This window comes from Gossypium hirsutum, chromosome A11 (assembly GCF_007990345.1).
Source record: "Gossypium hirsutum isolate 1008001.06 chromosome A11, Gossypium_hirsutum_v2.1, whole genome shotgun sequence".
Taxonomy (NCBI): domain Eukaryota; kingdom Viridiplantae; phylum Streptophyta; class Magnoliopsida; order Malvales; family Malvaceae; genus Gossypium; species Gossypium hirsutum.
The window spans coordinates 115,754,596-115,769,411 of NC_053434.1; the positions used below are offsets into that span (position 1 = coordinate 115,754,596).

At 28.2% G+C, this 14,816-nt stretch overlaps 2 protein-coding genes across 6 annotated transcripts in view; one reads left to right on the top strand and one right to left on the bottom strand.

Annotated features, from left to right (window-relative positions):
• The window catches only part of LOC121209393 (uncharacterized), a 50,543-nt gene that overhangs the window by 18,973 nt on the left and 16,754 nt on the right, over positions 1-14,816 (top strand). Inside the window, exons 3-4 of one of the 5 annotated variants that reach the window (XR_005904520.1) lie at positions 9,489-9,899; positions 10,026-10,287. The exons of 1 other annotated variant lie outside the window; for it this stretch is intronic. Coding sequence is in view for 1 of the 4 variants with exons in the window: in XM_041080008.1 (XP_040935942.1) it covers positions 9,489-9,523 (35 nt within the window). In the remaining 3 variants the exon portion in view is untranslated. Of the gene's footprint in view, positions 1-9,419; positions 10,288-11,420; positions 11,440-14,816 lie in introns of those variants that run through there. 3 more of the 5 variants (XR_005904522.1, XR_005904519.1, XM_041080008.1) reach the window with 3 other exon arrangements.
• LOC121209391 (disease resistance protein RPV1) lies at positions 7,327-9,765 on the bottom strand. Its single transcript, XM_041080006.1, has 2 exons — positions 9,275-9,765; positions 7,327-8,987 (listed from the first exon to the last, which is right to left on the bottom strand). Exons 1-2 carry the CDS (start codon positions 9,763-9,765, stop codon positions 8,618-8,620), a joined length of 861 nt encoding a protein of 286 aa, XP_040935940.1. The 3' UTR covers positions 7,327-8,617.

Here is a 14,816-nt window from a genome sequence, read left to right on the forward strand (position 1 = left end):
GCAACCTTTTTATAGGCTGTTAATTACAAAGGAAAATCCTAATCTAATTCCTAATTTAAAGTCCTAATAGAATTCCTAATTTAAAGTTTATAAGGAAATAAAAAAACCTAGTAAAACTAAAACTCCTAAAGAAATTAAATAAATGTAGAATTCTAATTCCTATTCCTCCGTTGATATTGTTTTCCAATGAAAAGATCTATATCACAAATATTCAACTTTATAACAACCAGAAAGATTAAGAGATTTTAAACTTTTACACCCACCTGTGCTACCGGGCAGATCCACAAGGTTCATGCAATCTTTCAAATTTAACAAAACAAGACTGCTCAGATTTCCAATTAAAATAGGTAGCTCTTTAATGCCCGTCCCATCTAAATAAAGCTCTTGCAGGCATTCCATTTTGCCATCAATCTCTGGAAACCTTTTAAGATTGGAACAACCTGAAAGAATTAACTTTTCAAGAGATTCCATTCCAATTTTGGTTGGAAAACTCCTCAGACTTTTACAGTCTTTTAAATTCAAAACTTCAAGTCGTCTGAGATTTTCGATTGAAGAAGGTAGCTCTTTAATGTTTGTCCCATCAAAACAAACCTCCAACGAACATTCCATTTTCCCATCAATTTCTGGAAAGCTTTGAAGTTTTGAGCAACCTGAAAGAATTAACATTTCAAGGGATCCCATTCTAATTCTGGTTGGAAAACTCCTCAGACTTTTGCAGCCTCCTAAATTCAAAATCTTAAGCCTTGTAAGAACTCCAACAGATGGATGGACATATACTAATCTAGTACAACCTTCCAAAACCAAAATTTCAAGATTTGGGGCAGTTATAACGTCTGGTGCCTTGATCAGGTTTCCCGACCCTTTGAGGTTGAGCACTTTCAACTTATACAGGGGCTGTTGAAAACAATAATAAATTAGAGATAAAAGGAGAAAAAATATGGTGAAGCTTATTTTCATTTTTATTCTTCTATATTAATACCTTCTTCTCGAATTAGAAAACAAAGACAAAATGAGTTAATTCTTACTGTATTTTCCTTCCACAGTTGTTCAATATTGCTATAAGGCAAGAGAAGTACAACAAGATTTTCCGGTTGGAAGCCTAAAGGCAGAGATCTTAAAGAATATCCTGACCATTCTAAAAGTCTTAACTTATTAGAAAGGTAGGTGAGATCACAACAATTTGGAAGACAATGGACTTTGAGCAATCTTAATCTTTTCATCTTCAAGAAAATATCCCTATTCAAAGTGAGTCTTGTTCAATTCCCTGGGCGAACATGTTAGATTTTATTAAAATAAATCTAAAATAAAACTTAATAAACTAGGATCTGTCATGTCAAATCATCAAGAATAAATTAAGAATAAAACTAGATGCGGAAGCGTACCTGAATCCATGGATTCCTTGAGACTTTTTGGAACTTGGGGGATTTGATCTTCCAAATTAGCACACAAGAAATTCAGAGAATATCTACTCTCTCTTTCCTAATGATGGGATATTAGAAAAGATGTCTTGTGTATAATTTGGGGACCATAACTCTAATATTTATAACCTTAGCATATTAGTTCTAATCAAATTCTAATTAGCCCATCATTAAGTAGAATTTGATTAGAAGGATATCTACACATGTTTGACCCATACTTTATTTAATAATTAAAAGCCCAATAAAATTCTAACCAAATTAGATCACTTTTAATTTGGGCTAACCTATCATGATATTAAATAATAACATGTAATTATCCTTATTATATATGTGATATCGAAATTTTCCAACAATCTCCCACTTGGACCACATATATATACTAATTACTTTATAATTACATGTCATTATATAACCTTATGAGCTCAAAGTTTTACTATCATATCCAAAAGGCATTCCGTACAATCTCGTCCATTAATTATGTTAACATAGAACCAAGGCGACTTTCGTTACAAATATCGTAACTAAATCCATCCATGATCACGTATATTAACACAACCAAATGACATAGATCAAGTATGGATGTGTAGCATGGAAATTACTTGCAATATGATCTAAACATGTCTATTTCCAACTGGTCCTCCTTAGTGAGATCAAATCTTACCAAAATCAGAGTGTGAATAAACCAAATAAACTTTATTTCTATAGAAAATAAACTTATTACCTTTAAACTGAAATAACTGAAAATGTGTCTATAACATAAAAGCATTTAAAAATACAAACTCCCACTAAAACCAAATATCCTTTAAATGACATTACACCTATATGAGCAATGTGCTCTTATAAAACCTTAGGTGTAGTTCTTAATAAGCGGATCCGCAATTATGGAGTTTGTCCTAATATGCTTTATAAGCACTTAACCACTCTGAACTTTTACTTTAACAACCAGGAACTTAAAGTCTATGTGTTTTGACTTTAATGTGCTCCTGTTGCTATTGGAATAAAAGACTGCAATTTGTTTTCACAATTTGCACCTTAGTGACAAAATCTTTTATCCATATTCCATCAAAATCGGAGTTTATATACTTGATGATCTCTAACTGATTAGACCTCCAATATGTGAGCATGTAATCTTTTATTCTCTGAAAATACCTTATAACCCTCTTGGATGCTATCTAATGGTCCAAACTAGGGTTGCTTAAAATATCTGCCTAACATCCCAATAGTGTATACAAGATTCCAATGTATACAAACCTGAACATACATTAAACTTTCCACTGCTAAAATGTAAAAAATCTAATGCATTTTTGTAATCTTAATATCATTCTTAGGGCATTGATTGAGGCTATACTTATTATTGACAAGCAATATGTCATTAACATATAAAACCAAATATAAAACTTTAACATATAAAACCAAATATAAAACTTTACTCCCACTAAACTTATGGTATAAACGATTATCAACAAAATTCATCTCTAAACCGAATGAGATAATCATTTGGTAAATTTTGTATATTATTGACGAGAAGTCTACTTAAGCCCATAGATAAAGTTCTTTAATTTGCAAATCATTACTTTTGTATCACCAGACACAAAGTTTTCTAATTGCACCATATAAATGTATGATCAATGTTACCATTGAGAAACCATTAACTTAATATTCATTTGATGTAGCTTAAAGTCAAAATATTCCACTAAAGCCATTTTAACCCTTTCTTTAGTGGACCTTTCTAATGACATTCATTCTTAAGGTTGTTGAGTTTGTTCTTCTGGAACAATTACCTCATCTTGAATAGGGAGTTGTTTAACATTGTCTTATTGAGGTTCTAGATTCACTTCTTAATCAATGATAGGTATGAGAGTCTAAACATCATCAAAAGTGATAGTAGGAACTGAGTTAGAATCCAATTCCTCCTCAAAAGCAATGTTCTAACCTTATTTCTCCCTCCAAACTCAACATCCTCAAAAAATGTTGTAATTCTTGTCTCAAAAAATATTCCTAATTGTGGGATCATAAAATTCATAGCCCTTAGATTGCTCAGAATTTCCTTAACCCTTAACTTTACAGACATCAAAGAAGTCATAAGTGATGTCATTTCAACCTTATCGTTTTTTTAGCAAAACGTTTCTCAATTTCATCAAGGAAACCTTGGCTTGAGTAATCTTTTCAGATTCTATGCCCTTAAAGGCTTCTAAATATTGTGCTTCATGAGCATCAGACTCATGCAATTTGAACGATTCCACCTCTCAAAATCCCTTTTAACATAGGGGTTACTTTCCGCAGTGAGAGGTGCGAGTAGTTCTTCCTTTAGTGTAAGGTCTATGTTCATATAGCCAAGCACTATAAGTAAGTGCCTTTTCCATTCATTGAAATTAGCCCCATTAAGTATGGGTACAGAATTTATATTAGCAGATATTGTGGCAGTAGAATATGAATTAGCTGAATATAGAACAAAAAATAAATAAAAATAAGCTCACATCAATATTCATAGTAAAAAATAAATTCAGGATAATGGCTAATCCCATCTCAAGATACCAAACACAACATTAATATTAAGTCTTTGGACAGTAATATTAACAGTAAGCGGTACTCTTATTGTAGCAATCAAACATTGACAATAAACTATGTTAAACAATGAATTAATCTTTGGACTAACTTATTGCTCACATAAAATACCTTATAATTGTCACACATTTATCACCACAGATGTCGTTGTAATTCTGCCAAATATTAACTTACCTTTGGGTAAATTAATAAACGCATGAATCACAAAAACATATAATCATCTTAATATTTCAAATAAACTAATCTACACAAAAGAGGTCACTTTGGTGGCATTTTGTTTCAACTAATTTATTTAATATATTACACATCCTTAATTAAAAGCCAAAATCTGAATTTATTTGTTTCAAAATATTTATCTTAATTTCATCTTTCAATCAAATTAAAAGATATATATATATTTATCCCAAAACAACATACAATGATGTTGGAAAATATAATAATAGTTGAATAAATTATAAACCATAAACAACTTCACATAAGACTTCAAATTTAAACCAAAATAATTTGAATAAAGGTAAACGTCATTTTAAGATATCGGACACTCTATTAATATTTCATCTTTGGACAAAATATTAATTTGTAAGTGATATCTTGGTGTAGTAATCAAACATTGACAATAAGAGCATGTCGAATAATAAATCTTCCTTTTGGCCAATTTATTACTCACATGTAAAACCGAATAACCGTCACATGTTTATCACCATAGTTGCACATGTAATATGATTAACCTTCACTTGGGCCAATCAATATTAACATAACTTAAGTTACATGCACACAAACTTTTATATTTCAAAACAAAATAATTTATACAAAAAAATCACTTTGGTGACTTTTTGCTTCAATTAAGTTATTTTAAAATATATATAAACATACCAATATTCAAATTTAAATTTCCCCAATAGTCAAATGTCAAAACTAATTTTTTTATTGCTTTATAAACTCTGAAATAACCCAAAATAAGTTTGTCTTAATAATGCAATAAAAAAACCGAAAACCTTAATTTTTTTGACTATTTCCTTCTTCTTTTTTTGTTCCAAAATCATATATCAAAACCAAACAGAAATAATGTAGTGGTTCAAAGCCAAATAATTAACAAAAACATGTATTCATAATTTTGGCATGGATAAAAACACCAAAACAATTCACGCATATACATGTATTCATAATCAAATAGAAAAACTTACCCTGAATTTACCATGTAAATCCAAAGTTGTATTTATGATTAAATAGATATTCACATAAATACTTGAAAAATATTTTCAAGCCAATAAATCTCAAAAAACAAAATCATAATAGTTGGCATATCCCACAATTCATACAATAAATCATATCATCATAATTTAACCAAATATTTGGAACCATAATATGCCAAAACCTAAAATTATATAACCAAATTTAAAACCAAAATATTTAAATATGTATATAGTTGACATGAATTTGCACCAAAGCACCCATAAAATTTAATATATAACCATAACAAAAAAAATTAACTTCAATGATATCCATCAAAACTTAATTTCACCAATTAAACTGTAAAATATATCTTATTGAATAATGGTTATAAACGTCTGTTTACACAAACTATAATCATGCATTAATCCTCAAAATCATTGATATGCATATAATATATATACACACACAAATATAAAAATAATATTGGCTTGCCTTACATATTTGATGTAAACTCAAATTTATATTCATGACTAAAAACATTATTATAAAACTTCTTTATACTCACAAATACTTTAAAAAAAATTCATAACCACAAAATACAAAAAGAATCCCAAATCATATAAAATTCTTTATATGCGCGACTAATTATGAAAATTCATAGCCACCATATTTAAAAAAAATAATCCCAAATATTTTAATTTTAGTTAGATTCCATAAAGACTAAAACTTACATAAAATAATTATAAAAGAAACTAAAAGTAATCATTTGTATATATGAATGGTGAATATAATCATCATAAATAAAGATAAAAGATGATGATTTCATATATATTCAACTACAAACAGAAAATTTAAAACAAATAGTACGAAAAAAATATATCTTATCAAGTGAATAACTTTCAAAACTAATTATACAACCCAATTGGAATTCTCCAATTGTAAAAAAGTTGTAAGTCTGTAATTTCAATTTAATAATGACTTTACCAAAACTTATAAAATAATTGTGTGAAAAAAAGAGAGAAAGAAATCTCACAAATCAATTTTTATCAATTGATTATAAATAAATATATAAACCTTCATCTTTCGAATAACATATGCAAATATTAAACTAGATTTTATTTATAAAACTTTAAAACTTTATTTAAAGAATCAAAACTTAAAAATTTATCAAGAATCTCAAAGATTCAACATAATATATAATTAAAATATCAAATCCATAAAACTAAAAAAAAAGAATCAATCCAAAATTAATAAAGAATCAATTCATTCTCAATGATTTAACATGACAAAGCTCTGATACCACTTGTTAGATTTTATTAAAATAAATCTAAAATAAAACTTAATAAACTAGGATCTGTCATGTCAAATCATCAAGAATAAATTAAGAACAAAACTAGATGCGGAAGCGTACCTGAATCTATAGATTCCTTGAGATCGACTTTTTGAAACTTTGGGGATTTGATCTTTCAAATTAGCACACAAGAAATTCAGAGAATATCTGCTCTCTCTTTCCTAATGATGGGATATTAGAAAAGATGTCTTGTGTATAATTTGGGGACCATAACCCTAATATTTATAACCTTAGCATATTAGTTCTAATCAAATTCTAATTAGCCCACCATTAATTAGAATTTGATTAGAAGAGTATCTACACATGTTTGACCCATACTTTATTTAATAATTAAAAGCCCAATAAAATTCTAACCAAATTAGATCACTTTTAATTTGGTCTAACCTATCATGATAGTAAATAATAACATGTAATTATCCTTATTATATATATGATGTCCAAATTTTCCAACAGAACAAGTATAAGAATAAAGCTATATAAAACATAATCTCTGAAACGTTAATCACTTCATTGCTTCTTTTTTGAAATACTCATGTCTAACACTTACATCTAAAGTATGTTCAGATGTGGATATAAAGATATAATCCTTCAAGGGCTTTTGAAATATATGAAAAAGTTAAGAAAAATTAATATACACATGTCAAATACAACTCACATATAACACTTATATCCTAATTTGAATAACATAGCTTTAAAGAATTGGAGCTGATATTTACAGACACAGAAGGCTAGAAACAAGAAAGGTGTTTGGCTAAAGAGAGAATGCAAGAAAATAGATAAAATTAAAAGCAACATTCTTTTTTTCAATAATTCATACTACTTTTTTTTATTTTTTTTAAATATTAAGCATTAAAGAGTTGCCACTTCTTTTTAATTATTTTTACAAAAAAAACAACAACATTAAAATTATATATAGATATATATGTCATCTTACTTTTTATTGTCGATGATTAAACCTTCAATAATTTCTGTAGCCTAAAAAAAATGAAAAGTACAAATATTACAAAAGCTCATAAAGTTTACATTTATGATTACCATTGCATGTATAGTAAAAAAACAAGCTAAAAAAAACATTTTCAACTAAAGTAATTCAATGAAATTACATTTTTGTTTATACATATCGTGCATGTCTTATTAATATTTATAATCAACAAGATAATTTCTAAATGACACATTTTAAAAATTTAAACAACAAATCTACTCATTTTACTTTATCGATATTAATAATAAATACTTCCTAAATATAATAGATTATATATATGTTTTTGTACCAAAGATGTAATCGTTTCAAATTCAACCTCAAATCTAATTAATGCCACATCTTAAAATTAATTGTTTAATAAATTAAGCTACATATATATAATTTTTATGGAATTACTTACAGTTGTTTTTGTTAGCAAATGATATACATCTCTTTCCTCCCACAATCTGCAACGTTTTCCAGGTTCATCGATAGATTTTTCCCTAACAATTTTTCTTCCCATTTCTTGTAGCAAGTCATGCATCAACAACTGGTCGTGTCTGTTAATAGTTAGTAGAGATTTTTTAATAAGAACATTAATTCCAATATTTGGAAAAAACTCACAACCATCCAATACTTTCATTACAAAATCTTTCTCCTCCCTATTAAAGAAGCATGTTATATCTAGAAATATATTCTTCTCCCTTTCTTCCAGTCCATCAAAACTTATTTGAAGTCTGTCAAGAATTTCTTTGTTAGAAACTCTTTCAAGTCTTTCTAATGTACTTTTCCATTGCCTTGCATCTCTATCACACAAAAAAGAACCCAAAACTTCAAGAGCTAATGGGAGTCCACCAGCATAACCTACGATATGTTTAGCGAGCTCAATGAAATCCTCTTTTGGCGCTGTCTTGCAACCAAAAGCTTTCAAATTGAAAAGATGAAGTGCATCAATGGCTTTCAGTGTTGTAGGCTTATACACACTATCAACTCGATAAGATCGGAGCAAATGTTCATCTCTTGTTGTTACAACGATTCTGCTCCCTAAACCGAACCAATTACACTTTCCAACCAAGCATTTCAAGTGTTGTAGGTTATCAACATCATCAAGAACAACAAGAACTTTTTTGTGAGACAACCTGTGACTAATTATGGTTTTCCCTTCGTGAACATTGAAAAAATTGAAGCTTTCATCAACAAGATCTGGGAAAGTAATTGTTTCTGTAAAGAACAAAGTCCACATTTCTCTGAAACTTCTCGAACATCAGCAAGAAAGCTTTTCCCTTCAAAATAAGGTGACAAGCGACTATAAACAACTCTTGCGAGGGTCGTTTTGCCAATGCCACCCATACCACAAATTCCCATGATACGGATATCATCTTCCCCAATTTCTATTTTCGAATGCAAATCATCCAAGCTTGGACTGATACCAACTAACTCATCATGCTCAATTGGATATGTTTGACATAACTTTGCTGATATTTTTTTAATAATGTCTCCAATAAATTCTGATTCATGCCTACAAAGATAAAAAGATTTAATTTTAATTAAGAAAATTATTGGTATGGAAATGAAGTTAAATGATCTAGGAAAAAATTAAGATGTGAAACGCATAGTACTCTATGGAACAAATTTAGGATACACTTGGAGGACTTGAGTTTATAGTTTTTCTGGTGTTATTGCCTTATTTGCCTTATAACACTAGAAAATAACAATTTTCCGATTTTGTCGATATATATAAAAAACAGCTAATTCAAAAAAAAATTGTAATTATTAAATTTACAAGTAAAATGAAGAAAAAAATACCTATTATTTGAGTGCCATCCCTTGATATTAGCCACTTCAGTTAAAGCATTTCTCCACCTTTGGATCTTTGCTTCATCTTCCTTGTATCTCTCTTCATGTTTTGCAAAAGCTGCTTCAACTTTCTCTTTTTGTTTTCTTGAATCAGATGGATCCACATCATAGAAAATTGGAAATACTTTATGACCATTCTCCTTTTTCTGTTTAACAATCTCAGCAAGTTCCTCCAAGCACCAACCTGAAAAGACATAGTTTTCCGAGAAAACGATTACTGAGCACCATGATTGTTGAATTGCTTTGAAGAGCTCAGGTGCAATCTCTTCACCGGCCTCCAGCTTTGGATCATCCCTGAAAGTGACGATTCCGCTCCTTCTCAAAGCATCATAGAGATGGTCTGTGAAGTTATGACGAGTATCTTCACCTCTAAAACTCAAGAATACATCATATTCTTTTTGTCTAGGAATAGACGAGGAAGTTGAGAGTAACGAGGACATGAGGAAGTCTGAGAAGGGAAAAATGATATGACAATCTAGTTTGGGAAAACCAGAAAATAAGGTGGCTCAATATGCAGAAAGAAACTAGAAACAGACCAAGTATAGGAGCATCAAGAAAGGGAAAGCGGACACAGGTTTCTAAGCAATTTCTCTATACATGTCCTACCTTTTTTTCTTCAAAACGAATCTCCATCATAATAGCTATGAAAAGGTGTGGTGGTGGAAGTTTGGTGACAAATGAAAATGATGGTGTTTTCCAGGAAGAATCGTTGACGGTGAGGGCAGAATTTGTTGCTTTGTCCACAGAGTGGAAGTCAAGTGAAGAAGCACGCCCCTTAATTACCTTTTTCTTTTTCGTTTCTTTTTGGTTCAAACACAATTGGATCCAAACAATTTTCAAACTCAATCATCAAACCAACATAAAGATGACAGAGTAATTACATCTGGAAATTTTGGGCTCATTGCAGCCGGGTTAAGCTGGAAACATCGGCCCAGTAATGTAAAAACCATTTCCTTTTTACAGTATTCAGCCCAAAGTAAAAGAAAAATAAAATCCCTCTCCTTTAAACCCCAGCGAACAGTCCCTTTTTTTTTTGTTTTTTAATAGAGTGGAAAACAACAAACAAAATCTAAATCGACGAAAGGGAGGTCCAATGTGATCCCGTTCAAGACTGTCTCTTAGCTTGTCTGGTAAATCTTCTAGTATCCGAATCATCAACGAATTCAAGTCCTTTTTGCTAAACTATCAACTACACTGTTGACTTCACGCAATCCATGATGAAACTCAACTTGCCATACGCACCAGCCTTAGGTTTTAGGCAATTCTTTATACATTTCCCACCTTTATTTCTTCGAAACGAATCTCCAGAATAATCTATGAAAGCGAGTAGTGGTAGAAGTGTAACAAGTCAATTAAAGGAAAATGATGATAAGTTTTATTGATGCTATACTCTAATATATAATATATAGCAATAATAGTTTTTAAAATCAAACGTAATCTCTAATATATGTTATCCAAATAATAATGTAGTATTTAAATTAATAAAAGAAAATTATCTATAATAATTCTAAAATCATCTTAAATAAAATGCCACTTAAATTCATTTTTTTTAAATTTGAATTAAAACTAAAAAAAAAATGTTTAAAGCTTGTTTTGATGAGCTTAACAACTATAATGCATGTGAAGATTTAAATTATCTCTAAAAAATTTCATTGAAACTTTCATGCACATTACTGGTTTCATAATTGATATAACTTACAAACTTACCCAGTCTTGGACAATGAAACTAAGATTGATATCAAAGTTTTTAAAGATATTACTTTTAGCCTTAAATAATTGCAGAAGAATGACATTACAGCTAAAGACAATTGTGTTTGTTGATTGCTGCATGCCAAAACAAAAAAATAAAAATAAACTTGTCAAATTACACTTTAAATCATAGAATTGTAAAGAGTATACAATCAACTATCTAACGAAAATACCACATTGTAATCAATCCAATAAAATTGAAAAAGGAAAAAAATGACAGTGAAAGATAAAAATGAAATGAATAATTGATAATACCCTAGAATGACATATTTTTATGTATTAATTACATATTTATTTTGAGTATGATCCTACTAATTTGAGCTATTTATGGTTCTTTATCTTGTAGGGACTAATTGAAGGCAAGAGAAATTTTGGGGGCAAAAAGCGTGAATTTGAAGATAATTGGGCCAGCATGCGAAGCAGGAGAGAAGTGGTGTCGAAAATGCAAAGTGTGGAAGACTTTGGGGGCAAAAATGCAAAAAAGAGATTTTATAGCACAAGACTCTATTTTAATCCCAATTATATTAGGATAATTATTAATGATTATTATTTAGATTAATTTTAGCATATATCTTTATTTATCTTATTATTTGTATTTATCTTTTAAAATTTAATTAGAAATAGACTAGGTTTTCTAGTACTATAAATAGGGGATGGAGTAACATAAATTCCATTCATCTTTTTTGTAAACACTCCCTCTCCAAAAAAAACTCAGCCTTTATACCTTTTCCTCAAAAAGCATGAGCCACTAAATTTATCTAGTTGAATATTGTCGAAATTCCTCAAAAAGGGTTCATTATGGGACTGACGCTTCCGTCCATGTCCTTAATAGGTGATCTTTTCAACTTGTGTAAGGAACAACCGCTTTTTACGTTTTGGGAAGGTTACATAGTTAGTTCGTTAGTTTACTGCGTCAGAGGTTGGTGACCCCAAGAGACAAAATGGCATTGTATTTGTCATTGAGAAGTGATGATCTAGTATAAGATAGTCTCACAAAAGCGATTGTTAGCTAAAGTTAGGTTCCGCCAAATCTTAAGTCTAAATCTTAGAGCTGGTGGTCGTAGGCGTCCTCTTCCACTATAACTGGTTTATTCTGTTTAAAAAAGATCACCTAAAGCCGAGGATTGAACTCAAGGCGGATAGAGACAACCGGAGGTTGGAATATCTCCATAAGAATTATTTTCCTCAACTTTATTTATCTCTACTATTTTAATTTCAGTTTTCGCAATTTTAATTTAAACTTTTAATTTTGTTTTATTTTATTTTTATTTATTCAGTAACTACTAAAAAAATTAAAGACAATGAACAAAATTGAATAACATATTAACTATATATGAACTATAATTTATGTGTAATTGTATACATGAAGTTTTAATTGATTAATTCTTGTAAATTACTAATATAATTATAGATATAATACATTTTATGTTTATATGTTGCATATATAATATTATATTTATTCAATACAAAATAAATTGATGTATTATTTCTTTAAATGTGTATGATTAAATCAAAATTAAAGTTACATATACAATTGCACATTAATTAAAATTCATATATAATTTGAGATTCATCTCAAAATTCATAGAAATACATAAATAAAATTTAAAATATAATATTTTATCTAGATTAGTAAATTGGGCTCTTTAAAAAAAAATTTCCAAGTTATTCAAAAGAATAAACCATTCAATTTGATATTCAAATATAAGAAATACTAGTGCAAAGGGATTGACAAGTGAGATTTCGATGCATATTGAGATAGAGCAACATGGTTCTGACTATTGCAAAGAGGCTGGTAGTGATACTGGTCGATTATTATTCTCGAGGAGCCCCATCTTTGTGAGACACATCGAGATAGGAGACAAGTAGCGAGCAATATTATTAGGAGCAAGAGAATAATGATTTCTATGATATTTTAGACTTGTACTAAAATTTCTTATTATATAAAAAAAAGTATAAGAGATAAATTAGAAGAATTAAAATTTTTATGAATCAAAAAAAAAAGTTAACATAGTTAATAAGTAAAAAAAATTAAAAGAATTAATTAATTTTTTATATATTTTATCCCTATTTTAAAACATCATATAATAAGCATTTAAAAAAATCAATAAAAATACTAAAATTAACATTTAAAATGAATTAATTAAATTAAAATATAACATTTTATCTAGATTAAAAAATTAATATTTTTAAAAATTTTATCAAATTATTTTAAAAAGAAACTAGCAACATTTACATTTCGATATTCAAAAAAGAGATAAATTAAAGGTATTTGAAGTTACAAAATTTTGTGACAATTAAAAGCATTATAACGTTGAAAAAAAATTAAAAGTTAACAAGCACAATTAATAAATTAAAAATTAATAATTTTAAAATATAATTTTTTTAAAAAATTCAAAAATAAAAATTATTTATTTTGATCTATCCATGAGTTTGATTGTGACTCGAGGCCCAAAAAATTTCAAGGCCAATCTATTTCGTGGCTCAACCCAACTCAACAAAAAAAAACTCATTTCTCTATTAAAAATTTATTAAATTGTTAAAAATGTTTTTTACATTAATATTTATATGTTTTATAATTTAATTTTAAAAATATTTTTATTATTTAAATTGAATTCATGCGGCCACCTGAGACATAAAAAATCTTGTCTAAACCTAGCCTGACTAGGTTTATTGGGCTGGGCAGATTGTTGACACATGGATAGGTTTATTAATTTACTCTATGAATAATAATAAGGTCCCTTCAAATTTTGAGTTATTTATTCAGTCCATATTAAATTAAATTTGAACAATTTTATTTTCAATGAGATTAATTATACATTAAAATATTTTTATGTACATTTAATTATAAAGTATATAAAATATTAGTATAAAATATTTTTTAATTAATGATATAAACTCTGAATCGGTCTAACTTAGATCGAGCTTGGAAAAAGATTTTTATGCCACGAGTCAAACCAAATTCATTTTAAATAATACAAATTATTTTAAATTTTAATTTAATATAAAATATTAATATAATAAATTTATTTATGATATTTTATTAAATTTTGAACTGTTAAGTAGATTTTTTGGCTAATCAAATTGAAACGAGCCTGGACTTGAAATTTATTTGGACCCGAGCAACGACCCATGGGTCTAGGTTAATAACACTATTTTTTTTTTATTTTTGAAAAAAAATATTGTAAATACAAAAAACAACTTTTAAAACATTATATTGTAAATACAAAAAAATAATTTTACAACATTTTTAAAATTATTTATGTATTTAAAGAGTATGGACCAAATTGACACAAAATTGTAAATAATGAGGGTAAAATATTATTTTACCTTTTTATTACAATCAAAATCAACCATTTTAACAGCAAAACTAACTAATGGACCAAAATTTTTAAGTAGAAAAAGTATAGAGACTCAATATCTCAAAATTAAAGTATATTGACTAAATTTTAAATTTAAAAGAATACAGGTATCTTTGGCAATAAATTTGGGTAAACTAAATATTGACAAAGGATTCACACTTATTGGCAATCAAAACTTCCTCCACATTTTATCTCTAGCCGATTACATTTCTTCAATCTGTGATCATAAAATGTAATTATATAAAAATGAATAATATATTGATTGTTTATTAAAAAAAACAATGTTATCCAATTTGAGATAGCATAGAATACGAGTTTGTGTTCAACATGTATAGCTAGAATTAAGTTAATTATATATATTTGAAAGATATATCCATTTA